This window comes from Musca vetustissima, unplaced genomic scaffold, assembly GCF_032173495.1.
Source record: "Musca vetustissima isolate MV318-11 ecotype Yass unplaced genomic scaffold, APGP_CSIRO_Mvet_v1 utg8643, whole genome shotgun sequence".
NCBI classification, from domain to species: Eukaryota; Metazoa; Arthropoda; class Insecta; order Diptera; family Muscidae; genus Musca; species Musca vetustissima.
Genome location: NW_026889509.1, coordinates 61,983 through 89,682, shown reverse-complemented (window position 1 = coordinate 89,682; position 27,700 = coordinate 61,983). Strand labels below are relative to the sequence as shown.

General features: G+C 34.7%; 2 protein-coding genes across 2 annotated transcripts; one reads left to right on the top strand and one right to left on the bottom strand.

Annotated features, from left to right (window-relative positions):
• Positions 1–925: 925 nt before the first annotated feature.
• Positions 926–26,431, bottom strand: LOC133337199 (uncharacterized). Its single transcript, XM_061545455.1, has 5 exons — positions 26,423–26,431; positions 22,285–22,452; positions 21,995–22,103; positions 21,799–21,935; positions 926–1,474 (listed from the first exon to the last, which is right to left on the bottom strand). The coding sequence occupies exons 1-5, from the start codon at positions 26,429–26,431 to the stop codon at positions 926–928; spliced, it is 972 nt and encodes a 323-aa protein (XP_061401439.1).
• Positions 26,432–26,639: 208 nt separating this feature from the next.
• On the top strand, positions 26,640–27,326 carry LOC133337198 (lectin subunit alpha-like). The gene is made up of 3 exons (XM_061545454.1): positions 26,640–26,768; positions 26,834–26,942; positions 27,025–27,326. Exons 1-3 carry the CDS (start codon positions 26,640–26,642, stop codon positions 27,324–27,326), a joined length of 540 nt encoding a protein of 179 aa, XP_061401438.1.
• The last annotated feature ends 374 nt before the right edge of the window (positions 27,327–27,700 follow it).

Genomic DNA, 27,700 nt, shown 5'->3' with positions numbered 1-27,700 from the left:
TGGTCGACTTCTATTATGTTTTCGATTTTATCGACATTTTCGACGAGGTGCATCTTTAACAACAAAAATTCCTGAACGAAATCTACGAAACCAAAATTGCACATAATTGGCTGTTACAGTATCGGAACCATAAACACCACTCACAATTTTAGCCGCTTGGCTTGCATTTTCGCCTTTGTCTCTTTGTTCACTTCCATTCCCAACTAAATGCACCAAACAAAAAACAGCAAAATAATGTTTTTTTCTCCGAAGTGTCGCCCTTCCAACGAGCATTAACCTGAAATTGTTTGATCGATGTTTACGAGTAATGACCTATACACCCAAAGCGTGGCCGATTGACACAGCATATTGCAAAACGTGCTAAAGTTGATACAAATTTATCTCATGTAAGTTTCATTGAAATCCCTTCAGTTTTAGATGTTTATCCGATCGAAAATATCCCACATTTTAGTTCGTTCAATTTCATGTCAATGTTCCTTCGAACAGACTACAAAATAACATTCGATGTGGATGGATTAAAAACTATTAACTTATAATTTTTGAGGATATGATCGTGCATTTTTATACCCTTCATTTAAAAATATTTTTGCTTAGTGATATTGGTCAGATGTCTGATATCCTATGTAATATTTAATGAAAAAATTGCATCCTTAATCCGAACTACATTGGAAGTTGTCGAGAAATTTGTTAACTAACATAAAAACAAGAATTTTGAAATTATTCTTAGCTTAAATAAAATCATGATGTAATTTTCCTGATCCAATTTTCCGATTCAAAAAATTTAAGTCAATTTTTTGTTTTAAAGTTTTTATTTCGTATACATAAAATCTATGTCTAAATAACAAATTTAACAATTTAATAGAAAACAATATCGAAATTCACAATCGAAATATGTAGATCACGGCACAGGCATTTCATTCAATATTTAATGAGATTTGAAACGGTAACGTTTGACAGTGCGATAATGATAACCATCTTGGCCAAGACCTTCACTAGGGGGCAAGTAGGTTTGTTGGGGTTGAGCAGGGGGCAAGTAGGTTTGTTGAGGTTGAGCAGGGGGCAAGTAGGTTTGTTGTGGCTCAGCCGGAGGCAAATAAGTTTGTTGGGGCTGGGCAGGGGGCAAGTAGGTTTGTTGGGGTTGGGCAGGAGGCAAATAGGTTTGTTGAGGTTGAGCAGGAGGCAAGTAGGTTTGTTGAGGTTGAGCAGGAGGCAAGTAGGTTTGTTGAGGTTGAGCAGGAGGCAAGTAGGTTTGTTGGGGTTGGGCAGGAGGCAAGTAAGTTTGCTGAGGCTGGGCAGGGGGCAAATAGGTTTGTTGGGGTTGAGCTGGAGCCTCATAATGATAACCACCTTGCTGGACTGGACCATTATAGTTGTAACCGGAGTCCTGCTTTGGGTAATCATAGGCGCCACTCAAGTGGGATACATCAGCAGCAGCAACACCCAAAAGGGCACAAACCAAAGCCAAAGTGAATTTCTAAAATAAAGAAGTTAAAATTAAATAAAATATTTCAAAATAATAATTTGGTGATTTTCGTAATACCCACCATATTAGTATTGTTTTCCTAACTGCACCTTATGCTGCAAAAGATCAAATTGAATTGTTATAGTTTCGTTAAATGCCGGCGGCTTATATATACACAAAATTTGTGCGCACAATACTGCCTCCAATAGCTGGTAATATTTTGATGCGTCTACTTCTCTTCGGTGTGTGTGTTTGCTTTTTAATTGGACTGACATTGAAACTCCTCTTATCGTCAGTTTGAAAATATAAAAATCAAAAAACTTTAAAATAAATAACACAAACATTAAATGAAATGCCCAAAATTTTGTGTTATGCGTTTGAAACCACCAAAGTCCATCGAAAAAAACTCAAAAACCCAAACCGAGAATTACACCACAAAAGCCAATTGCAAGAAATCGTCAAGTCATGTATGAAGATAAACCAAAGATGATCGATAATTTTTTGTATTAGAATACCAGAAATATGTTATATGAGCCGTAGTGAACATTGGGGTGGTTTCAATTTAAGGCGTAAGTCTCAATTAATTTTTTTGTTTTTTTGTATTCAATAAATCCATCCAGTTCGATTTTTTTTTTGTACACTCAACCATCAGAATACATAAATATATTTAGATACCTAAAAGATATATGGAGGTTATATCATGGAGTAATCGAAACAACAAATTACGAACAATAAGATTGGAAAATTTGGTTAGGAACTTGTAAACATTTTTAAAAAGCTTAATATTGGAGGGTACATTTTTATAATGACTATATCCGATATCCGTAGGCCGATATATCAGCTTCCAAGCACTCTAGAAGTAGTAGCAATGTATATGGGCACTTCCGCAGTCACTTACACGCCCATATGCAGAATGTCAAATGACTAGCATAAATATTCCGATCCCTATCGGGACTACCACGACGAATAGACAAATATACTTTATGGGATCTTCGGTGAATATATCGGGACTACCACGACGAATAGACAAATATACTTTATGGTGAATATTCGGTGAATATATCCGATCCCTATCGGGACTACCACGACGAATAGACAAATATACTTTATGGGATCTTCGGTGAATATATCGTGGTGTTACAAACGATATATTGTACCCTAAATGGGAGGTCGTAATATTACCTTATACCATTCCACCCTAATACATACATAGCACACACCAAACGCACTATGCCGCTTCATAAAAACCATGAAGCGTCACTTGCTCTACGTTTGCAGCACAAAACATGAAACACAACCTTTTTTGTTTAAAAATAAATTCCTTTGCATAGCTTAACATCGATTTCAATGTCAAGTTTATTTGTGTCTAGATTTTGGCCACTAATTACTGTTATCTAGACTCTCTAGAGCACTTCAAAACGTAAAGCCTAAATTAGAAAAACAAAAAAGAAAACAGGTTAACACATTTAATTAAGTCAAGGTATCATCATCACCATCATAATAGGAGGCATTTGTATTCATAGCAATAAAATCGATCCACAATTGTGGGAGAGATTAGTTAAATAAATAGCGGCTTTTTAATGGCTTTTCTACCCTCATCGCTTAATTGCCTCACGAACATTTGAGATGTCACGAAAAAATTTCCACGACATTGACGTCGACATTTTTGGCCCAATTTCGTTGATTTATATTTTCAATCGATCGTGTAAAGTGTGCCTACTTTTTATGTCGCAGGTGATTCGATCATATAAAAAATGTTTGAAAATTTTAGACTCGAATGTGTATACGATTTTTTTACAATAGAATTAATGTAGATTGGTAACATTTTTTTAATGTGACATAACCTTCGTAAAAGGGTCCAGTCCTGCATTAGGTATTGTAACATTTTCCACACTGGTTCTAGGATATACACTTAAGCATGTAAGTGGCCTGTTGTACGCTCTAGAGAAGGATTGTCCTAAACTCCAAGGAATTCTGTTTTGTTTGTGAAGTCTCTCCAAAGGTGTAATTTCCTAAGAATTGGATTGAGAAGTTTGAGAAGGCTTGACTTTCCTGCTAGCTGTCAGCCATCTGAGTAACAAAAGTTACCAGGGGACATTTTTGCTTGTGTTCCGCTCTCCCATGAGTCCCTGCCTGATATCATAGATTCACATTTTGTGATTATTCTTATTTCAAGTATTAGGCTCATAACTACCAATTGAGAATGCAATTATGGCTTGTAATATATTATGGTGCAGTCTTATGTGTCTGGTGTAGATCCCCTCGTTTATAGCATTAAGTCTGAAAGCTATGACGGCTGGATGTATATGCTATATTTTCCCCAAAGCTCTAGTTGGTGTTGTCCTAATTGACCCACATATACGGACTTTCTGCAAAGATTTTATATTACATTTTTGTCCATTTCTGTCTTGTGGACAACAATTGTCCAATGGTCCTTCTGCAGAAGGACTTATATCTGTGGACTTTGTCTAGCCGTTCCTTGTTCTGTATAGGACACTCATGCTCAGAATAGTACTTTGGCGGTGATGGCTAAACACGCATTCTCCTTTTTTTCTTTTCGTCAGCCATTTTTGACGTAAATACAAGACGTAAATCCGTCTTGGCTGGATTTACGTTAAGGCCTCTCGGTTCGCCCAATTAACAACATATAACGCCCAATTAACATCCAGTATAAAGGGTCAATATTTTGAAAACATGTAAATCGTAATATGTTTAACAAGATTACATCAAGTCCGATCCACCTTGGGTCCACTTCTTCTTGTACCTCTCCCACAAAGTGACATAGTTTTGAAAATGTGCACATCTAATATTAAGATAATGGAATGTCCAATTTATTATATTTTACAAGTGCCAAGATATCCATCTTCAAGCCTTCGGTTTGGAGTTTTACTCATTGGTAGAATTTCCGGACTTCATTCTGACTCCTGTACATTTCCATTTGCGCACGTTCATGTTTTTTTTTGGTCTTTCTTTTTTTCTGCAAATACGTTTCTCCTCTCCTTTTCTCCTCATAATTCTCTATCGCATTACCTGTTGCTACTGTCCGCCCTATACGCTGCGATTTTCGCCTCAGTAGCATTACGACACTCCTGATCGTACCACGGGTTTCTTGGTGGTGAACTTAGAAACACAATAGTTTATTTGATGCAGTTTGTAGAGAGTGGGAAATTATTTGCCATTGTGCTCCTATGTTATTATCGGGACAAGGAGTGCTTTCGTCTGGCACGTGGGTAAGTTGAGCGGAGTAGGCTTCTGACATATGTTGTGTTTGCAGCTTTTCGACGTCGAATTTCCGTGCTACATTAGATCGCACCTTTGCTACTAAATTAAGACGTGTGCGAACCTTGGCTGTCACAAGGTGTTGATCTGATAGTCGCTTCTCGGATCGATCGAACGTCTAGAACACAATATGATCAATTTGATTTCTCGTTACTTGATGAGTAGAACTCCAGGTGGCCTTGTGTATACCGAGATGATTGCCGTTACGCCATCGCACTTCCTGTAAGGCAATTATAACGGGTTTGTACTTCTTGAGTACATCCGCCAAAGCGAAAACTGCGCCTGTTCTGTACAACGAGCGCACATTCCAAATGCTGATTCGCAGATCGTGGTCCTTTATACGTTTACGGTGGTCGTCAACATTAGGGGTGTTTGGTTTTCTTTTTCTTTGCTTTTCATAGTAGGAGGGGTTTTCCGAGTGTGGGCAACTAACCCGACGCCTAAACCCATTTTTTATAGTTCTTATGGGTGAACTCGCGGCACATATCAGCTCACTATTTCAACGGGTTATGAAAAAAGCTACCCCAGGTGACACCGCAGCAAGGTCAGTGTCCACAATTGAGATGAAAGAGGGACCAAGATAACTATTTGAAAGCCAATCAGGGCCGTAGCTTTATATCTATCATCATATTGTGTTTTGTAAAAATTGGTGCAGATGAAAATATAGTTCCCATATATAGAAATTTTCGACTGACTTAATTTTAATTGTGCACCAAATAATGATCTGGTATCCAATTGACATTAAATTTTGAACAGAGCTTTGTACTGAATAGTTGGATTTAAATCGATTTACATAATTTTGAACTGTCGTCCTTCAAAAATCCGACGTCTGTTAGGATGCATCTCTAGAATATACCCAAAGTGGTAAAGTGTATCATATAGTCGGCCACGTCCGACTTTACTACTTATACAGTAAATTATAAATTGTACATATTATAATTATAATGTTACTACTATAAACATTTATTGTTGTAAATTAAAGCGTTTCTATAAGAATGACCTAAGTATCTTACACCATTGACGGAATGGAAGAAGTCAAAGCGTAACACAGAAAAATATACCCTAAATTAAAAATTAATAACCAATCGTTAAGTGAATCGTTATACATCGCCATGTATTCGTTTCATTTACAACTTTAACACATATTGGAAACACGTTTTTTTATTTTTGATGTAGGTAAATCTTATTTTGGGAGCATACATATAGTCATTAATGGAACAAAATAATTTACTTAAATCATTAATCATGTTTTGTGATGGACGAAAACTGGAGAGGTATATTATTCGTAAAATGCCAGCAAAACATAGTATAATACAAAACAACAAAACCAACAACAATGGGAAAACCCATCATAACACTGATCCCAAATAACCCCCCCATTGGCATCAGGGTAACCTTTACACTTGAATGTGCATTTCCAATGAAATGCCCATTATTATCATCATCGTGTTTATCAAAATCGTTATTATCTTCGTGAGCATCAACGGAAGTACCACTACCAATCAACCATCATCGTCATTTCGTTTTCATTTCAAATTCACACAACAAACGTTAACGATTACGCTTGGGTCAATAGTACCACTTACCCAGCGATGGAGCACTGACAGTATAATAAATAGTTCGGAGGTGTTTCAGATTGTTTTGGATTATTCGTTTTGGAATCAAAGTGAACAAGACTTTTTGTTTACTCTGCCTTTTCTGATTGACCGATTATTTATCGTTCAAACCTCTCAAATTGTGGGTTAGTCACGCGCTCTGGATTTATCAGATATTTGTAATGAAATTTGTAAATTTATCTGATCCATTCGACACAATGGGACTTTTCATGTCTGGCTTTTTCAAATTTATGTTTTCAGGCGTTATGCTGTGTATTTGTGTGTGTGTGTCAAAGTGTTCGTTGCTTGTAAGTGTTACTTTGCCTTAGATTTCATGAATATTTTAACACGTCCACAGACATCATAAATTATTTGCAAATATATTGTAAAGTACTCAACAACAACTTAAACAAATTACTTTATAGCAACAAAACCATGTCCAAAGAAGATCGAAATTTGGTATGACAATGTTGTGATTTGTTAATTGAATATTTGAGGTCATGTCAGAAGAATAGTAGTGCGGATATATGTTAGTTATCCATTAATCATCATCGTTATTGCAAATTATGGTTAGTTATTGAACTTTTGACAAATAGATTTCGTACGTGTGACATTATTAATAGAATATCATTTGTAAAAATATTACGGTCAAAACCCAACAATGATGGACATGAAACACAAGTGTATATATACCCGGAAACTGTAAAATTTAGGGTACAAAAATACAAAATACTAATTAGAAAATATAAAATTTAAAATATTAAACATAAAATACTCTGTGCAACAAGATTTTGGAAGCTGGATATTCCTGGAAATTAGAAACTCGCAATAGGTCTAGCTTGTAAGTTTTGGCGTGATGAATTTTTTATAATACATTTTATACAGTATCTTGAAGAGTTTAATGTGAGTTCCTGCCAATAGGCCTACCTCACAGTGGCTGAGCCACAGGCGGAAAAGCGCCCAACAGCGCTCCAGCACCGAAGTACTGTACCAATTGGAGAGCATGCAGAAGGCATACTCTCCCCCTTGGTGAGGGGCGAAAATACATTTTATACAGAAAAGGCTTTATATCTTTGTAAAAAAATTTGTAAAATATATTGTTCTTTCTTTGTGCGTCCTAAAAAACTGAATATGGACATAGCCGACAATACGACACACCAAGCAAATTTCGTGAACTCTGTGAATATTTTAGTATACCCGCAACATTCACCAAGTAAAAAAATAAGTAAAAAAGCGTTAAGTTCGGCCGGACCGAATTTTGGATACCCTCCACCATAGAAATACTGACAATTTTTTTAAATGAAAACATAGGGAACATACATATAACTACAATTCTTCCAAACGATTGTTGTAAACTAATTTCCTAAAATCCCAAAACCCTAAAATGTTGACATATATTATTAACGCATGGTACTGTGAAACATGTGTATAAAATGCTGAAAATACTCCAATTTAGAGGGCAATATTATATATGAGGCATACTAAAGCGGGACCAATATTGACAACATTGTGTAGGAATTAACAACTACTTGGTGTTTTCATTATATAAGGGGTTAGCCCTAATTAAGGGTCGATGTAGCTCAATTCCAAGCTAATATTTTAGTTTTGAATCCCATTACCGTCCATCACGCTAAATATTAAATAGGTAGGATGTTTTATATAGGACCTGGGCCTAAATGCGGGTCCTCACGTTCTAGTTTTTATGTCGATATCCTCCAAGAGAAAAATTATTTCAACATATGGCTAAATCGACTAACTCGTTTTAGAATTCCATACTATGAGGGGTATGAAATGAAAATTTCGTCTACGGATATACCCCTACTGTGGTCGAATACAGCTATATGGGATTACCCCAATACACGGAAAAAATCAGCTAACTATTTTAAAATAAAAAAGGGGGTTATATGGGGACTACCTCTAAAAGGGGGTGAATATTAATAATTTTTGGTAGGGAGATTTGTTACCATATACCACTACAAAATACCAAATTACAGCGAATTCGGTTGAAAACCGTGCTCAAGAACCCCAAAATACCGAAAATTGGAGGGTACCCTTATATGGGGGCTACCCGAAAAAATGGACCTATATTTATAATTTTTAGTGGAGAGATTTGCTACGCAATAAGAACTCAAAGTATCCAATTTCAGCGAATTCGGTTGAAAAACGCGCTCAAGAACCCCGAATACTGAAAATTTGGGGGTACCCCTATATGGGAGCTATGCCTAAACCTGGACCGATATAGCCCATCATCGAACTTAACCTGCCTGCAGACAAAAGACGACTCTATGCAAAATGTTGGCGTTCTATCTCAACTCGTTTAGACGCTAGAGTGATTACAACAGACAGACGGACAGACGGACATGCTTAGATCGTCATAGAATTTTACGCTGATCAAGAATATATATACTTTATAGGGTCGGAAATGATTATTTCGATGCGTTACAAACGGAAAAACAAAATTAATATACCCTCCATGCTATGGTGGAGGGTATAAAAATACAAAAATAAGGATGTGGTCGATCCCATACATGTTAACCAATCATCAGACTATAGATGTCCCTTGTAAGTACAAAAAATGGACGCGTAGGACGTTTGGCATTACAAATGGGATATATCGGTTTTGATGTAGCCCTCATATAACGGTACCAATTATACGTTATTTTGGCAACGTTTTTTAACCTAATTGAATTTAATTTAATATTTAAAATGATCAATACTGGTTAACTTTTTAGGGTATCGCATATATAACGGTACCCCCAATATTCGGTATTTTGAAGTATTTGGGTACGAATGATTATCAGTAATGGGCCATGTTTCGGGGAGAAATAGCCATGAATAAATCAGCAATTTCTTGAATTATATGATGATTTTATGCAACTATATCAGTAGTGACAGTTCAGCATGGAAGAAGACTGCAAAAGATCATCAGATCGTACTGATCAACAAATTATCATAGCAGTAAAGAATATCCATTTCAACGGACTTTGTGAGACGGTTATCATTGGATATAACCTCAAGTACAAAGCGTGGTAGCAGGCCTACTTACCCGGACTCTCAAGAAAATTCTCTTATTTCTGAAAAGATACTAATTGGAATCCGACTCAGTGGAGAAATATTATGCTCTCGGATGAATTAAAGTTAAATATTAACGCTTCAAACATGAAAAAATCGTGAAAAAATTAAAGGCTCAGGCTACAACATGGCAGGGGTACTGTTTTTATTTTTATGGAGTTCGATACGTATACGAGATTTATGAAGAATGGATCGGATTAGGAGTCAAAAATCAGGGTTTTAAAATGGCCAACGCAATCATCGGATCTTTACCCTATAGTAAAATCTTTGGAGTAGCATATATAGCAAACTAAATCAGTATTTTCATGTCAATCTGGCAAACTTGAATTTTTGGTGTAATATTTGTGTGAAATCCGGCTATATATTTTAGGGGATATATATGTACATCTGAACCAATTTAAACCAATTTGCTATGCAAAATTTTGTTTAAACCGGACCAATATTGGGAGTTGGGTGCACCATTTACCTAATATCGGACGAAACTATATATGGGAGCTATATCAAAATATGAACCGATTCCAACAAAACTTCGTATACATCAATCCAGACCTAATTCAGTACGCAGTGCAAAATGTTGTATCAGACGTTTTTTTTTTTGCATTCAGTTGTGAGTTATAGGGTGTTAAAAATTGAAGTTAGCAAAGAGAAAGGCGAAAATGCAAGCCAAGCGGCTTAAATTGTTAATGGTGTTTATGGTTCCGATACTGTAAGAGCCAATTATGTGCAATTTTGGTTTCGTAGATTCCGTTCAGGTAATTTTGATGTTAAAGATGCACCTCGCACGGGCAGGCAGGTCGTCGAAAATGTCGATAGAATCAGAGAAATTATAGAAAAATTCCTTTAAAATGGCAACAAATTATACAACGAAAGCATGTTAAATATTATTAACATTAACATATTAATATTACATGCAAAATTTCGTGACGATTGGTTCATAACTGTGGCCTGTATCTTGTTTACAAATTACAATTAAAATGTATAGACCGACGTACAGCTCGATTTAGCAAGTCGAGATATGACTATCGGTTACTAAAAGCTGGGTCTTGGACCAATATTTCGCGGTACAAAGCGATAATACCCTGACAACATAGATGTGTAGGGTAAAATAAACGACTCAGTTTAAATCACAATAGGGATGGCAATATTTAAAATAGACCTTTGAAATTTTGCACTGACATTGCAAATACTCTTTGGTATTGCATGTAACTGCATATCGTAATATTCTGTATTTTGGACACGCTTTTCAACCGAATTGGCCGTAATTTGGTATTTTGGGTTCTCATTATATTACACATATCCCTACCAAAAGTTATTAATATTGATGCAAGTTTTTGGCTAGCTCCAATATAACGGTACCACCACATCAATTAATATTGACCCAAATCGATATTTTGGGAATTTTGGGCACTTTTTCAGTATGTTCATGGTCCTACCATAATCATACCATAACCATACCATAAATAATCCAACCATTCTCGGTTTTAAAATTGGTATATATAACTTCTCAAAAATGTTTCAATAAAATTTCAAGTGAAAATCTCAACAACTTTTGAAGACATAACCGATTTATTGTGTTAGCAGCATGTGACGGCAAATCCAATCGTTTCCAAATGTTAACACCGGTCACGGTCTTCTTTATTATTCTTTATTTATCCCACTTGGTTTTCCGTCGAAAATAGACGATTTTCAAAAATAAAGTTTCTAGGTTCGCCATTTTGCTAATTTTTGAGCAAAGTCAATAACCCTAAAGGGTTATAATCATTAAATGGGGTTTATTTGCCAATTTATATCTCTTTTTAATCAATTATAGTTTACCAACATTATTTTCGTTACTAATTAATAAATCGAAATCCATTAATTTTGTTATATGCCAAATTATTTAATACCAACAGTGTTAAAACAACACAAAAAAAGAAATCAAATCTTATTAACAACAATACAACAAATTCGTATACTTTTTCATAACTAGTAATTTGACAATTAATATATTTGAACACATACTGCGTTGACTGTGTATTAGGCCACACTGCGGAAAAAAAACGATAAATATAAACTCATCTCAAGGTCCTTCAGCTTTTTCTTTATTTGCCTAATTGTTTTACAATTGCTTTCGTTGGAATTTCGTTTAAAAAATTGTATTGAATTTGACTGGAAGACTACAATTGAGTATTGTTTAACGAGAAATAATATTGTAAATAATAATAGAGACACTCACTTAATTTTTTACAAAGCTCCACAAAAATTGACAACGTCTATATAAAGTTGTTAAAACACAAATATTTGTGTTCTAACAATTAGCATTGAATTTCGACGCAAACAACATCACCTGAAATGGGTCATAATTAATTTCCTTGGCTAACACACACTTTCAATTATTAATTTGAAATCTAAAGAACTTGTTTGAAGTAGACCCTTTTCTGCAAAAGAAACAATTACTTTTAGCTTGAAGCACTCTACCTCCACTATGCTTGACCTCGGCTTTTTAATTATTATTCCAAAACAAGAAATGAACTGCAATAACAAATAACACAAGGAAACAGCTACCTAAATATAAATGTATGTATATAACCTCATTATAATTTATTAAATGAATAAACATTTGCGCGGTGGTGATGAAGTTGTCCTTTGACACCAAAGTGACTATTAGAAAATGTTATTTCCTTTTGAGACTTTAGACGTTTCTTCTTAACCAAGTTTTCATTTGTGATAGAATTTTCTTTGCCATTTGAAAGATGGTGAGATGTTCATTAATAATCTTTGTGGTATAATTGGAATGGTTGTGAAACGGAATGGCCTACATTTGTCATTTATAAATAAGTGACAGCATAATTGGCTGAAGACTGAAAGTTCTTCAAAGCGTGGATTTTTTAAACAATATTTTTTCAAGGACCAACACAAGGCGTGGATTTTTTAAAGAATATTTTTTCAAGGACAAACACAAGGCGTGGATTTTTTAAAGAATATTTTTTCAAGGACCAACACAAGGCGTGGATTTTTTAAAGAATATTTTTTCAAGGACCAACACAAGGCGTGGATTTTTTAAAGAATATTTTTTCAGGGACTATCAACAGGCGTGGATTTTTTAAAAATATTTTTTCAAGGACTATCAATAGGCGTGGATTTTTTAAAGAATATTTTTTCAAGGACTATCAACAGGCGTGGATTTTTTAAAGAATATTTTTTCAAAGACTATCAACAGGCGTGGATTTTTTAAAGAATATTTTTTCAATGGACTATCAACAGGCGTGGATTTTTTAAAGAATATTTTTTCAATGGACTATCAACAGGCGTGGATTTTTTAAAGAATATTTTTTCAAGGACTATCAACAGGCGTGGATTTTTTAAAGAATATTTTTTCAAGGACCAACACAAGGCGTGGATTTTTTAAAGAATATTTTTTCAAGGACCAACACAAGGCGTGGATTTTTTAAAGAATATTTTTTCAAGGACCAACACAAGGCGTGAATTTTTTAAAGAATATTTTTTCAAGGACCAACACAAGGCGTGAATTTTTTTTAAAAGAATATGTTTTCATGGTCCAAAACAAGGCGTGGATTTTTTAAAGAATTTTTTTTTTTTTTCAAGGACCCACACAAGTCGTGGATATTTTTAAGAATATTTTTTTCAAAAACCAACACAAGACGTGGAGTTTTTGAAGAAAATTTTTTTCAAATAACAACACAAGACGTGGATTTTTTGAAGAATATTTTTTTTCAAATACCAACACAAGGCGTGTTTTTTTTTAAAGAATGTTTTTGAAGGACCAATACGAGAAGTGGATATTTGAGCAATATTTTTAAAGCATTGTAATAGACGTGGATGTTTCAGCAATATTTTTAAAGGATTGTAAAAGACGTGTAGATAAGAATATATTTATACCCTTCACCACACTGTGGTACAGGGTATTATGTCTTTGTGCATATGTTTGTAACAGGCAAAAGGAAACGAGATAGGCACATGGTTCCTTTTGAGAATATGCAGAGAATCACTTTTTAAGTCGATTTATGCATGTCCGTCCGTCTGTCTGTCCATGTTAAATTGTAAACAACGTAAGGTCGCATTTATTATCAGATTTGGATGAAATTTGTCACAGCTCACTTGTTTGGCTCAAGGACGAACCCTATTGAAATTGGGAAAAATCGGTTCAGATTTAGATATAGCTCCCATATATATTTTTGTCTGATTTAAGGTAAATGGGGCATCAAATTCCCTATATATGTTTCGATTTGCACGAAATTTGACTTAGTTCCAGAATAAAGTGTGCCAATTTTCGAGATAATCGGTTCAGATTTAGATATAGCTCCCATATATAGTTTCGTCCGATTTAAGGTAAATGGTGCACCAAAGTCCCTATATATCTTTAGATTTGCACTAAATTTGGTATAGAATACTGAATAAGGTCCAGAATGATGTGTGCTAAGTTTCCTGAAAATCGGTCCAGATTTAGATATTGCTCCCATATATATTTTCGTTCGATTTAATGTGCAATATCTTTCGATTTGCACGAAATTTGGCATATCGTAATGAATTAGGTCTAGAATGATATGTGTTAAGTTTCCTGAAAATCGGCCCATATTTAGATATAGCTCCCATATATAATTTCATCCGATTTAATGTAAATGTTGCACCAAAGTCCCTATATATCTTTTGAGTTGCACGAAATTTGGTATAGCGTAATGAATTAGGTCTAGAATTATGTGTGTTCAGTTTCGTGGAAATCGGTTCAGATTTAGATATAGCTCCTATATATTGTTTTTCTTCCGAGTGTATGTAAATTGTGCACTAAAGACCCAAAGTTTGTCTGATTGCCACACAATTTGGTACAATGCACTTTAGTTAATATAAGTTAATTTCTGGCAAGTCTCATTGAAATCGGTTCAGATTTTGATATAGCTTCTACAAGTATATTTTCGTCCGATTTTACACATAATTGACACAAATTTTGCACAACGTACTGATGTTAGTATAAACTAGAAGTTGGATTTAAATGCTTCGTCAAGGTGGGTCCAATCGGCACAAAATTTTGCTCTACGTACTGAAGTTACTATAACATAACTTGTGGCAAGTTTAGTTGAAATCGGTTTAGATTTAGATTTAGCTCCTATATATTGTTTCGTCAAATTTTAAGTAAAAGGTTCTTGGGGCACCTTTTACACCTATAGCGTACCGTGGGCTAGGTATAATAAGAATCGGTTCAGATTTAGATATGATTTGTTCCGTACGTTGCGGTTGGGTAGTCTTTACGGGGAATAGTCAATTTTTACCATACAAAGACTAATTTAGCCATCTGTTGTAAGCATTCCGCATTCTAAAGATATTGTGATAAAAAAAACTAAAACATGACTACAATGAGATATATCGGCAGACATTTAGGCATCTCCTCAATATAGTGATACCTCCTGAAGGAAAGAATTGAGATACCGGTCATAAATTAGGCATAGCCCTCATATAATGATAAATCCCAAATATTCACTATTTCCTACACTATGTAATCAATATTGGTCCCCCTTTAGGCATACCCTCATATAACTTTGTAATCTAAATTACAGTAGTTTGAGGATTTTATACGTTATCATGCGTTATCAGTATCAGTCCACTTTTTGGAGATTACAGATTTTAGGAAAAAATCCCCATTAAAAATTGCTGAAATTTGTATTTGGTGTACATATCGGTTTGTAGAATTATCGATATATGCCCAATTTCTGGTATGTTCCCTATATTTTCATTGCATGTATCTGTCAGTATAACTATGGTGGAGGGTATCCAAAGTTCGGCCCGGCCGAACTTAACGCTTTATTCACTTGTTTTTTAAATAGTTTTCCATGGGCTATTAAAACTATTTTTTCAAAAGCTATTACAACTGCGTTTTTCCATTTTTTTAATATTATTATTTTTATATTTAGTTTCGCTTTTTTATATATTATTAAAAGTAAACTATCATTCAACTCGAACAACAATACTGCAAAACTCTTTAAAAATCCCTAGTGTGCCTTTGACATACTTTAAATCTATAAAAAAAAGTATAAAGAACAACTGAAAATTGAAAACAAAGTATTATTGCTTCTTATTCTTTGTTTATTTTCATTTAATAAACGTCTTCGAAATTGGCAACAATATTTTGCTTTGAAATCCTCTGTGTGTTTTTGGCATAATTTTCCTATTATAATTCTTCCTTACTTCCTCTCACCTCCCTTCTCACTCCTCTACAATTATTTTTCTTTTCAATAAAAGATTAAAAACTTTTGCCCCATGGCAACCGATGAACGAACAACAGTTCAAGTAATTATTAAAATTAAACAAACTATAGTTCATTTGGGTATAATTTTGGAAAGATAGAAAATAAATTACGAAATTTTCAACCACCCACCCACCTTAACTCAACAACAATAAGCAAAGGACTTCGTACAGTTACTATTGAATCATGAATAAATGAACGAAAACAAATAAATTATAAAGTATAGTCTCCATTAAGCCTTTGTAAATACCACTGTCAAGTGCTAATTGAAAATATACCAGGTGAACATTTCGGTATAAATTGGAAACAAAGAAATAAAACACTTTAAAATTAACCCTTTCAGGCAAATATGTAAACAATGAAGTTTTGTTGAAATGAATAATGAACGCACATAATTGTTAAACTTAGGTGTGTATGTATTTATATATATATATATATATATTGTGTAATTTGAATACACAATAAATTATCGAATGACATTCATGCATGATTCCTTGTAAAATAAGCCGATTAGATGTAATTCATATCATGAAGAAATTCCTGTTAAGATCATTAAATATTTTAAATAATATTTATTGGTGACCAGTTAAATTGAGAATAATTTTATTAAGAAATTGCCTTAAAAACAAAATTCTTTAAAAAATCCACGCCTTGTGTTGGTCGTTGAAAAAATATTCTTTAAAAAATCCTCGCCTTGTGTTGGTCGTTGAAAAAATATTCTTTAAAAAATCCACGCCTTGTGTTGGTCGTTGAAAAAATATTCTTTAAAAAATCCACGCCTTGTGTTGGTCGTTGAAAAAATATTCTTTAAAAAATCCACGACTTGTGTTGGTCGTTGAAAAAATATTCTTTAAAAGTCCACGACTTGTGTTGGTCGTTGAAAAAATATTCTTTAAAAAATCCACGCCTTGTGTTGGTCGTTGAAAAAATATTCCTTAAAAAATCCACGCCTTGTGTTGGTCGTTGAAAAAATATTCTTTAAAAAATCCACGACTTGTGTTGGTCGTTGAAAAAATATTCTTTAAAAAATCCACGACTTGTGTTGGTCGTTGAAAAAATATTCTTTAAAAGTCCACGACTTGTGTTGGTCGTTGAAAAAATATTCTTTAAAAAATCCACGCCTTGTGTTGGTCGTTGAAAAAATATTCTTTAAAAAATCCACGCCTTGTGTTGGTCGTTGAAAAAATATTCTTTAAAAAATCCACGCCTTGTGTTGGTCGTTGAAAAAATATTCTTTAAAAAATCCACGCCTTGTGTTGGTCGTTGAAAAAATATTCTTTAAAAAATCCACGCCTTGTGTTGGTCGTTGAAAAAATATTCTTTAAAAAATCCACGCCTTGTGTTGGTCGTTGAAAAAATATTCTTTAAAAAATCCACGCCTTGTGTTGGTCGTTGAAAAAATATTCTTTAAAAAATCCACGCCTTGTGTTGGTCGTTGGAAAAAATATTCTTTAAAAAATTTTCTTTAAAAATTTACTCCGTAGAAATCCAAGCTTATAGCTCTGATAGCCCTTCTAATAATTCAATAAATATTCTTTAAAATCCTCCCGCGACCAAAAGTCTTAGAAATTCTGCGAAAAACCACCAATGAATTGTCATGCAATCAATCTGTCAACAATATGCATAATACCGTCCATGCTGGCCTATGAATTCATCACCCTCCAATCCATAAGACATTTAATGTCTCCCCATGAGTAAGACCATAATAAATGGTGGTTTTATTCGCGTAGCCACACAAAAACAGTGAAGAAAATTTGCACACTTGCAATCGTTTTTTTATGTCTTGGCGTGACTGCTATACAAATATCACTGACACACTCACACGCGTTCTCACTCACTCACATGTCAAGTGGCAAAACCATCAAATCATCATCACAAGAGAAAAAGGGCTATCAAGGCTATAAAACTTCAACACTAGCACAAGCATCACTCATGTACAAATAGAGTGAGTGAGTGATAGACAAGTGGACGGACAGGCTGGCTGGTAGACAGACATACGGACGTGTGTATGTCATCGGTGTGACAATGTCAAGTGTCGTTCGTTCGTAAGTTTTATCAGCAGCATATCAAGAAATATGGCTTTGCCAAACTGAAATTCTTTGGAGCATAGCAGAGAAAAAGCGAAAAAATAACAAAACTGAAAAATGACTAGAAGATGAAATACCGACCAACAATTTTTGCAGGACAGCAACAAGAGCAAAGAATTAAAAATGACGACATGTGAAAAAGATTCTGCAATAGGCTCTGTTAGGAATGTGTGATGGGTGCTTGTTTTATTTCAAGTAAAGATAATAAATTGTATATATGAATTCCATTTTATGACAGATCTGTCAGACATAATCCAAGGGGGCCAACATTTTGGGATTTAATTTCAAATAAATGATAAAATGTTGGACTATAGTCATATATCATTAACAGGTGTTTATACATCAGCTGACGATAACAAAGCACGTAATATTATTAAAAAATATATTAATTAAAAATTTATTTTTTTTAATCCAAGCAAAGAGATCTGATAGATCTTTATATAGTTGATGTTGTACGAATATTGATCTGATACACTTTTGGAAAATATATTTTAAATTTTCCAGCTAATAGCTCTAATAGACCCATGTACAATATTTTGCAAATATCCCAGCTTAAAACTCCGATAGGTCTTTAAAAATGCACGTTTATTTGGGCTAATAGTCCTTCAAAAAAATCTTACATATTTACCTTGCTCAAGACAGAACATTTGTTCCATTATCAAGCTTAGAAAAGATTTCCAGGCGTGCCGGTCTAGTGCTCAGTTTTTCCAAATTGAAAGACCGTGTTTCGATATGTTATCTTCCTCTTGATATTTCCATCTTATTCTTGGCCTTCCCCTCCTGCGTGAACCATTAGCAGGCTCGCATTTATATGCCTTTTGAGCTGGGGCATCATCGTGGCCAAAGTATTAGCTGCAGCCTGCAGCTCGATACGAGTGACTGTGTCAATAAAACAGCACGGGCAGTATAAGTGTATTGTAGAGGGTGAGTTTGATCTGGTGAGAGATGATCTTTTTCTAAATTTCATACTTATACCATAGTAGCATCTGTTGGCCAACACTTTCCCCCTCCGAATCACAAAACTGATGACAGTTGTTGTGTTAAGGGCGGTGTCGAGGTAGATGAAATCTTTGACAATCTCAAAACTGACCCACAGCATCAGCTTGGACTTCTCGCCATTTACTGTCTGACTCACTTTGACAGACTCCTTCTTAATTTGTTCAAAGGTAACTGCTTTAAATCCATTATGTCGATGTCATCAGCGTAGGCGAGTAACATACGCTATTTAGTGTACATAGTGTCATTTTTGTTCTCGTATGACCTTTTCCAGTATAATGTTAAACAGGCCCACGACAAACTGTCAAAAGTCCTTTCCGACTGTAACTTCTGACGTTGTTCCACTTAAAGTTATCCTAATATTATTAATTTTGCAGGAATGCCGAACGCAGACATCCGTTCAAGCCATGTCTGCGTTCGGCATTCCTGCAAAATAGGGATGTCGAATACGGTTTTATAGTTGACGAATAGATGGAATGCGTCGATGTGGTTTTCGTGAGACTTTTCCAGGATTTGGCGCAGTGTGAAAATCTGGCCTATGGTGGATTCAACAGGTCTGAATACGCATTTATGTGGTCCACTAATGTCATTGACCATTGGCTTCAGTCGTTCACACAGCACTTTATATGCGATGGGAAGGAGACTTATTCCTCTATAGTTGGCACATATCGTATTGTCTCCTTTTTTGTGCACGCGACTCAGGATGCTGATGTTCCAATCATTGGGCATGAATTCCTCTAGCCAAATTGTACTTATCAGCTGGTGCATGCTCCTAATCAGCACTGACGCTATTTGATACCAGAAGCTTTGTAAAATGCTACTTCCAGATCCTCAGTACGCTGTCTGTATCTGTCATCAGGTTTCCGTCTTCATCTCTACAAAAGGATGTGCCTGCACCAAAACCTTCGGTGTTTTACTCGTTTACTCGATTTGCTCACGCTTTTCTTGTTCTTTCTTCATTTTTTCTGAAAATACGTTTATTTTCTCTTCATTTCTCCTCCTAATTCTTTCTCTCATTACGTGTTGCTACTGTCTGCAGGGTTTTCCCATACGCTGCGTTTTTCACATCAGTAGCATTACAACACTCCTGATCGTACCATTGGTTTCTTGATGGTGGTCTTTGGCAACCAAGTGTTGATTTTGCAGCAGTTTGTAGGGAGTGGGCAATTCTTTGCCATTGAGCTTCTATATTATTATCAGGACAAAGAGTGCTTTCGTCAAGAAGGTGGGTAAGTTGCAGCTTTTCGACGTCGAGTTTCCGTGTTACACTAGATCACACCTTTGCGAACCTTGGCTGCTACAAGGTAATGGTCCGAATCTATATTCGCTCCTCAAATCTTTCAAACGTCTACTACACTGGATGAATGCCTTCCGTCTATCAAAACAAAATCAATTTGATTTCTCGGGAGAAGGCCAGTTGGCCTTGTGTATATCGAGATGCTTAAATCTGGTGCTGCTTACTACAAGTACCACCGGGAAGTCAATCAGCCTCATGCCGTTGCTGGATGTTTCTTCATAGATCCTGAATTTTTCGATGGTAAGTCCAAAGATATTTGCTCTTCTAATTTTTGCATTAAAATCTCCTAGCAGAATTTAAATGTCATTAGCAGGTCAGCGGTCATATGTTTTTTCTAGGAGCTCGTAGAATATGTCTTTGATCTGCTCATCTTTGTCTTCGGTCAGAGCATGGGCGTAAATGAAAATGATGTAGAAGAATTTCACTTTTATACAGATTATAGCAATTCACTCACGTACTGGAGTGAATCTACAGACGAGGTATTTTATTCACCTATTAACCATAAATCCGCAGCCAAATGCATGTCTCGTTTCATTGCCGCTATAATACAGGTCGTAATCTAACGTTGGCCGAGTAAGACTCGGGTCATTTCGGATCGTAGTAGCTACTCCAGGTGACACCGCGGGGAGGTCAGTGTCCACAATTGAGATGAAAGAGGGACCAATAATAAGAATGGGATTTGCAATGTTAATGCCAATCGGATCCGTTGCATGGTGCAAATCATCCCCTACGTCATTTTGACTAATCGTCCTTGAACAAAATATTCTTCAAAAATCCCCGGGTATTTGGACAGATAATCGTTAAAAAAATATTCTTTAAAAATCCTCCTTATTTGGACAGAAAGTCCTTAAAAAAATATTATTTAAAAAATCTACGCTTGTTTGGTCCTTCAACAGATATTCTTTAAAAAATTCGAACTTATTTGGTCAGATAATTTTTGAATAAATATTGTCTAAAAAATCCAGGCTTTTAAGAACTGATAATCCTTGAAAAAATATTGGTTACCAAATTTACCCTTATTTGGTCTGATAGTCCTTCAAAAAAATATTCTTTAAAAATCCACGCTTATTTGGTCTGCAAAGCTTTGAAAAATATTCTTTGAAAAATCCAAGCTTATTTGGTCGCTCTGATATCATGTGCATAGTTCCCTCATGATTAATTTCTAAAAAGGTTGTCCCTATCTGTTTTATTTCCAGTTGCCAAAAATTTATTATAAAAACAAAAATGTTTGTTTATTCTCTGCTATGAATGCAAACAATCCTATAAAATGTGTTTTTTTTCTTTGTTGACAGTGTCATTGGCATAAAAATCAAATCTAAAAATTATCTTTAAATTGAACTTTGCTAAACATTTGCGAATTGCCTTCCTGCATAAGGACTTTCATAGGATGTTTAGACATTCTACTCGTTATGGAGTTTTTTATTCGTTATATATTTAGTGGAGATAAACTAGATAGGACACTCTTCGCAAATCAAACTTCGTGTATAAGTCACTAAAGTTAAACATTCGAAGTAAATTATCAAACAGTGGTCTGTCCAAAACAAAACTGAGTAAAAAACAGTATCATGCATGTTAAAATTTATTTATATTTTAATTCAAGTCTGAATATAAAAAAATTATATTCTTAAAATTCCATGAATATAATCTTCCATCAGGGTTATGAATTTCTTCAGCTGATTAACATGTGGAATTTCTTCGCAAAGTAAATTATATTTAGCATTCAAGCAATCGCGATCATTCCAACGATAATCATCGCTGGTAGTATGGATACATACTTCTTCACCCCTGCCATTTGGTTCATTATCTCTCCAATAGGTATAATCGAAATCTTCACCCGAAGATATCCAACTAAAAACTACACCACGGTCACGAAAATTAGTAGCTACACCACCCAGCCAGAATTCATAGATATCTTGAATGAATGTGAAATATGGAATTATTAAAAAAAAATCAAATATTATTATTTCGTACTCAGCTGTCTTAGGCCTGTTAGTAAGGCCTCGTTTTTCTCTTCCGTGGTAATGCTCACCAATGTCAGACCTCTTTTGGCACATTCAGTTAGGGAATCGTACCAATTATACTATATGGGAAAATGATTTGAGTTATTTAAATCCGTTAGTTACTATATTTTTTTCATAAATCCTGAAGAAGCTTTATCAAAATTTTATATATATTTGTTGGTAGGTTATATTTCAATGGCATGGAAATGGGAAATTTCTTTTGAAAAGTAAAAAAATCCTTTTATTCTATGACTTTCTTACCGTATTTCCATCATCAACCATATATTTGTTGCCATCTGGTGCCGTATACCATTTCACCTCGGCAAGTACTGTTCGAAGTGATAATACAATTACCAGAAAATATTTAAAATATTGAAATTTTTGCATTTTCTTTTTCCGCTTCTTAGCAATCCAAGGGAAATTATACAACTAGAAAATAAAATTATTTATATGGATTTTATATACAGAATTATCTTAATTTGTAACATCACAAGCAACGAGTTTACATAGCGTTTGAAACTATTATTGGAAAAACAAAACACCTGTTCCGATTGTCATTATTGCAGTTAGTTAATGTGTAATTAACAAATGTGTATATAAAGTTTCCATGTTATGTGATCAATTGACGTAATGTTACACATAACCCTATATTCGATATATTATATCGCTTTATAATTATAATTGTTATACCATACATAACTATGTTGTTAGGGTATTATAGCTTTGTGCAGCCCCTAGAGTTTATAACGCAGCGACATATTTGTCCTAGACCCACCTTAAAGTATACCGATCGTCGTATCTCGACTAGCTGAGTCGATCTAGACATGTGTATCCGACCGTCTGTCTGTGCATTATCATTTTTAAACACGATACAGGCCACAGTAAAGGACCAATCTTTACGAAATTTTGCATGTAGGATAGGTTCTGGCCAAATATGCTAAATTTTTGTTGGGTTTTCTGGTCGAAATTTAACATGAAGATGGGGATCGGACCAAAAAATAAGCATGCCTGTTTTAATAAAGATCGGCCAATATTAAGCGGGTCAAATAGACCCTGACTTTTGTGTGAAAAATTACAAAATTTGTATTCTATTACAAAATTTTTCTCCTGAAGGACATATACCTGAGAAGTTTATAGTATATTCAAGTGGAGTGCTTGACATTTAAATTGATACCAAATATATTGTTGTATGTACTCGGATGTGGGAGTTACACCTTAATATTTACAGGTGCTTACGTATTCCGATATTATTTAGTAAACCATTACCACACTAGAGAGCGAAAATATAGCTTTGAAATTTTCTATGATGTTACAGTTATGGTCAAGGACAACGCCTATAATTTTGGGATGAAATGGACCGAATTAGATAAGTAATTAGAAAATCTGTACCGAATATTCGGAAAATATGTCAGTGTAAGACGAGGTGTTCTCTAATCGGGCAAGAATCTGTAAATATTCAAAATATTGTCCAGGATCGGAATAAACATCCGCAGAAAGTTAAAGTTCCGTGGTAGTTGTGTAGGGTATCGCATGGTCGGCCCCGTCCGACTATACTGCTCCGCTCACTGGTTTATTAATAAATTTTGGGTTTATAAAAATGTTTTGTTTTGCAAATAATAGTGAAAATCGATTCTGAATAATTTTGTCTTTAAAGAAATACAACTATGTTGCTGTATTCTTCAAGATTTTTGTTGTTGTATTCTTGAAGATTTCAGCAAGGTATATTAGGTTGGAGAAAAAGAAATCCATTATTTTTTTCAGCAGATGGCTGATAGATTTCTCGTAAAGTATCGATCAAACAATTTCCGATTTGTGCTCGTTGAAAGGGTGACATTTCGCAGTAAAAAATATTTTGCTGTTTTTTGTTTGGTGCATTCAGTTGTGAGTTACAGGATGTTAAAAATGTAAGTGAACAAAATTCGGTACATTTTACAGTTTTTCTTTGTCAAAGGCGAAAATGCAAGCCAAGTAGCTAAAATTGTGAATGGTGTTTATGGTTTCGATACTGTAACAGCCAATTATATGCAATTTTGGTTTCGTAGATTCCGTTCAGTTAAATATGCACCTCGCACAGATAGTAATTATCGAACAGTTATGTTTTTTAATTAATAAATAAATTTTTTATATGAATTCATAAAATATATGTAGCCTTATTATAAAAATATAGCTGCCCAAAATACACTTCTTTGGTATTTTTTCTCAGATTCTCTTTAAAATATTTCGTTTAAGAGCACAGCTCAGAATTTTCACGTATTCCCTTTTAGTAATTAACTTTGAAAACCAAACACGACGACTATTGTTTTTCATGTAATAAATATATACGTAAAAACAATGATCCTTCTGTTTCATTATCCGATACTTAGTCGTATTCCAGAAAATTTTACACTGTTCCCTTTTTAATGCAGCGATTTCACTTGCGTGCACGTTGAGGCGATATTTCAGATATCTGCTCTTTCCTGCACAGACTATCCTGCGCAGAAATAATTGCAAGTGTTATTTGTGCAGGTAAGTCAGAACTACTGTACACTTAAGGCAATGGAAGGTCCTTTGTGCTCTCTAGAATGGAAGAGAGTTCATAGAAAAGCATCACATCTAGGAATTCTGTGTTCTTAGCCAAATCCGTAAGACTTTTCCATAAACACCCACTTAGGTCGGTTAGTTCGTAGGTAATGTCATTTCCCAAGAATTGTGTACGAAGTCCGAGTAGTGGCATCAGAAATGTTGCAGCGTTTCGCTGTCATTCCCTGATTCCCTTGCACAAAATCTTATGTAAATGTGCCAGCAGATTTATTTTTTGGTAAGCGTTACGATTTGCTTAGTCTAATTATACCCTTCACCACACTGTGGTACAGGGTATTATGTCTTTGTGCATATGTTTGTAACAGGCAAAAGGAAACGAGATAGAGACATGTTTTCTTTTGAGAATATGCATAGAATCACTTTTTAAGTCGATTTATGCATGTCCGTCCATGTATTTTTGTTATCAAAGTACAGGTCGCATTTGTGATCCGATTTGGATGAAATTTGGCACAGTTCACTTGTTTGACCCAAAGACGAAATGAAATTGGGAAAAATCGGTTCAGATTTAGATATAGCTCCCATATATTTTTTCGTACGATTTTAGGTAAATAGTGCACCAAAGTTCCTATATATCCTTCGATTTGCACGAATTTTGGCATAGCGTACTGAATTAAGTCTAGAAAGTTGTGTGTAAAATTTGGTGAACATCGGTTCCGATTTAGATATAGCTCCCATATATATTTTCGTCCGATTTTTGGTAAATAGTGCACCAAAGTCCCTATATATCCTTCGATTTGCACGAAATTTGGCATAGCGTACTGATTTGAGCCTAGAACGATGAGTGTTAAATTTCGTAACACTCATCGTTATATATTTTCGTCCTCCTATATATATTTTCGTCCCTATATATCCTTCCCTTTGCCCGAAATTTGGATTTGTAAGTAAATGAAGAACTCAAAATGTGGCCGAATGCAAAAAACATACTGAAATAACTGTAACCTAACATGTGACAAGTTTCGATGAAATCCGTTTACATTTCGATATTTTGCTTTAAATTTAATTACATAATTTTGTCCCTTTGTAAGAAGCAACTCTATATCTGACCAAAATGTAGTATAGGTTGCAGAATGACATGTGTAATTTCATGTCAATGGCCCCTCAAAAATGCAACGTCTGTTAGGATTCCCTCTGTTGGATATACCCAAAGTGGTGAAGGGTATCATATTGTCGGCCCCGTCCAACTTTACTGCGTTCCCTACTGGTTTTCATTTGGATCACCCCATGTGTGCCCCTCGTGTTGTGCTAAAAGATTTGGAATTAATCACGTCTATATTGGGGAGAACATTTCTGGCGAGTAGATTGGTTTTATCATTACCTACTATTCCTGTGTGTCTCGGTAATCGAAAGGCCGTGTCGTGAGAAATTATTTATGATTTTTAAAATTCCAGAACAGTTGTAGATTTGATAGGAGGCATTAAATATGTCCAAATGTTTCAAGAAGCTAGATTTATTCCTAGCATTTCAATAACAGATTTATGGAACTTCGGTAGTATGAAACATATAACAATGATCAAGAATTTGCTTTATTGAAAAACTCAGGTAATTCAAACAAACTCCCTGCATTCGGCCACATCAAATTAAAAAGAATTGACTGTATATTAAATTTGGCATTCGACATCTGTCTGCATTTTATGATTGCCTCCATATAAGAGGAGTTATTTGATATTTTAGGAAACCTTGGACACATCTTCCTAACCAAAAATCTACCCATAATTTATGAAAGTCCCGAACTATTACCTCATAGTGGAAGGTATAAAGAGTTCGTCCCGACCGATCTTTATAATGTTGTTACTTGTTTTTATATAATGAACATGCCTACCTTCGTCATATGTTCCGCATTTAGATCCACTATAAAGATCAATATTCGCAAATCTTGAAAAAATAAATTGCGACATTTTGTACATGTACACACTTGAGCAAATATTAGCTCTTATGACGTCTGTGTTACATTCTAACTATATAAGATCTATTTTTTAGTTGATATTCTTGATAGACTTGTTTCATAAAATCAATTGCAAATAGTGTACCGAATACAAATGATGTTGGCTCCGCAACATTTAAAATACTTTGTATTCTTTATTTTGTCGATACGATGCGTTTTTGGCGAAGAAAAATGGTATGATGCATCAGATGGAAGCAAATATTTGGTAATCGATGAGGACAATGTAAGCTATATATTAGGGTATGTTAAAAATACATTATGCTAAGATTCCCTATTATCATTATATAGTACAACTGGTTTGAGGCCCTAACTGCATGTTCAACAAGAGGCTTGGGTTTGGTTAGTATACGGAGTGAAGAAAAACAAAATGCTCTAGTGGAAGTCTTGAAGAAAACGGGTAAGATCTTATAATATGTTTGTATTGGGGTACGGGAACAGACCCATTATAATGTTTTTAATTGTTTGATATTCCCTTTTAGGAAAAATGTATTATTGGATTGGTGCCTTGGGTACCTATAGCACGGATACTGGCCTTGTCTTCAAATGGATTAATGATGGCGAAGAATTTGATTACACTAACTGGGCACCGAATGAGCCAAACGGCCGAGGTCAAGAAAATTGTGTCCATCTAGATCGTTTCAATTATCGTTGGAACGATAACAATTGCCGAACAAATAAAAAGGCATTGGTATGCGAGGAGCTACCCAGAGTTACAGATATGAAAAAATATATTTCAGCTTTAGAGAGATTTCTTGATGATTTTATGGCTGAAGAATTGTAATTAATTAAGTAATTTAATAAAGGGTATCATGCAAATAATAATTTTAAAAAGGTGTATTCGATTAGGAAAGAAGTAAAAAATTATTTTTAATAAATAAAAAGGCGTTAAATATGCCCAGACTTTTTTACAACCTACACCAGGTAAGAGGTCTACGATACACATTTTAACATTAACGTGTTCAGAACGATTAAATGTACGAACTGTGTTGTGTTGTTTATAGTGACTTAATAAATCAGTTTGCCAGAAAATGGGCATAAACACGTAAAAAAGTGTCAATTGGTGCTGCCGACAGATATATACCCTCAGCCAATGGTGGGCGGAGGTTTTCGGAATTACAAACAGATTTTATTATTAGCTTTATATAAGAAAAATGC

What these genes read in the sequence shown, in the direction of transcription:
- LOC133337198 (XM_061545454.1), top strand. Translation starts at nt 26,640, where the DNA reads ATGATGTTGGCTCCGCAACATTTAAAATACTTTGTATTCTTTATTTTG. An exon ending in TGGTAATCGATGAGGACAAT is followed by an intron (nt 26,769 to 26,833) that starts GTAAGCTATATA and finishes ATCATTATATAG; the next exon opens with TACAACTGGTTTGAGGCCCT. An exon ending in GGAAGTCTTGAAGAAAACGG is followed by an intron (nt 26,943 to 27,024) that starts GTAAGATCTTAT and finishes ATTCCCTTTTAG; the next exon opens with GAAAAATGTATTATTGGATT.
- LOC133337199 (XM_061545455.1), bottom strand. An exon ending in TGGTTGATGATGGAAATACG is followed by an intron (nt 22,104 to 22,284) that starts GTAAGAAAGTCA and finishes TTTCCCATATAG; the next exon opens with TATAATTGGTACGATTCCCT. An exon ending in AACAGGCCTAAGACAGCTGA is followed by an intron (nt 21,936 to 21,994) that starts GTACGAAATAAT and finishes CATTCATTCAAG; the next exon opens with ATATCTATGAATTCTGGCTG.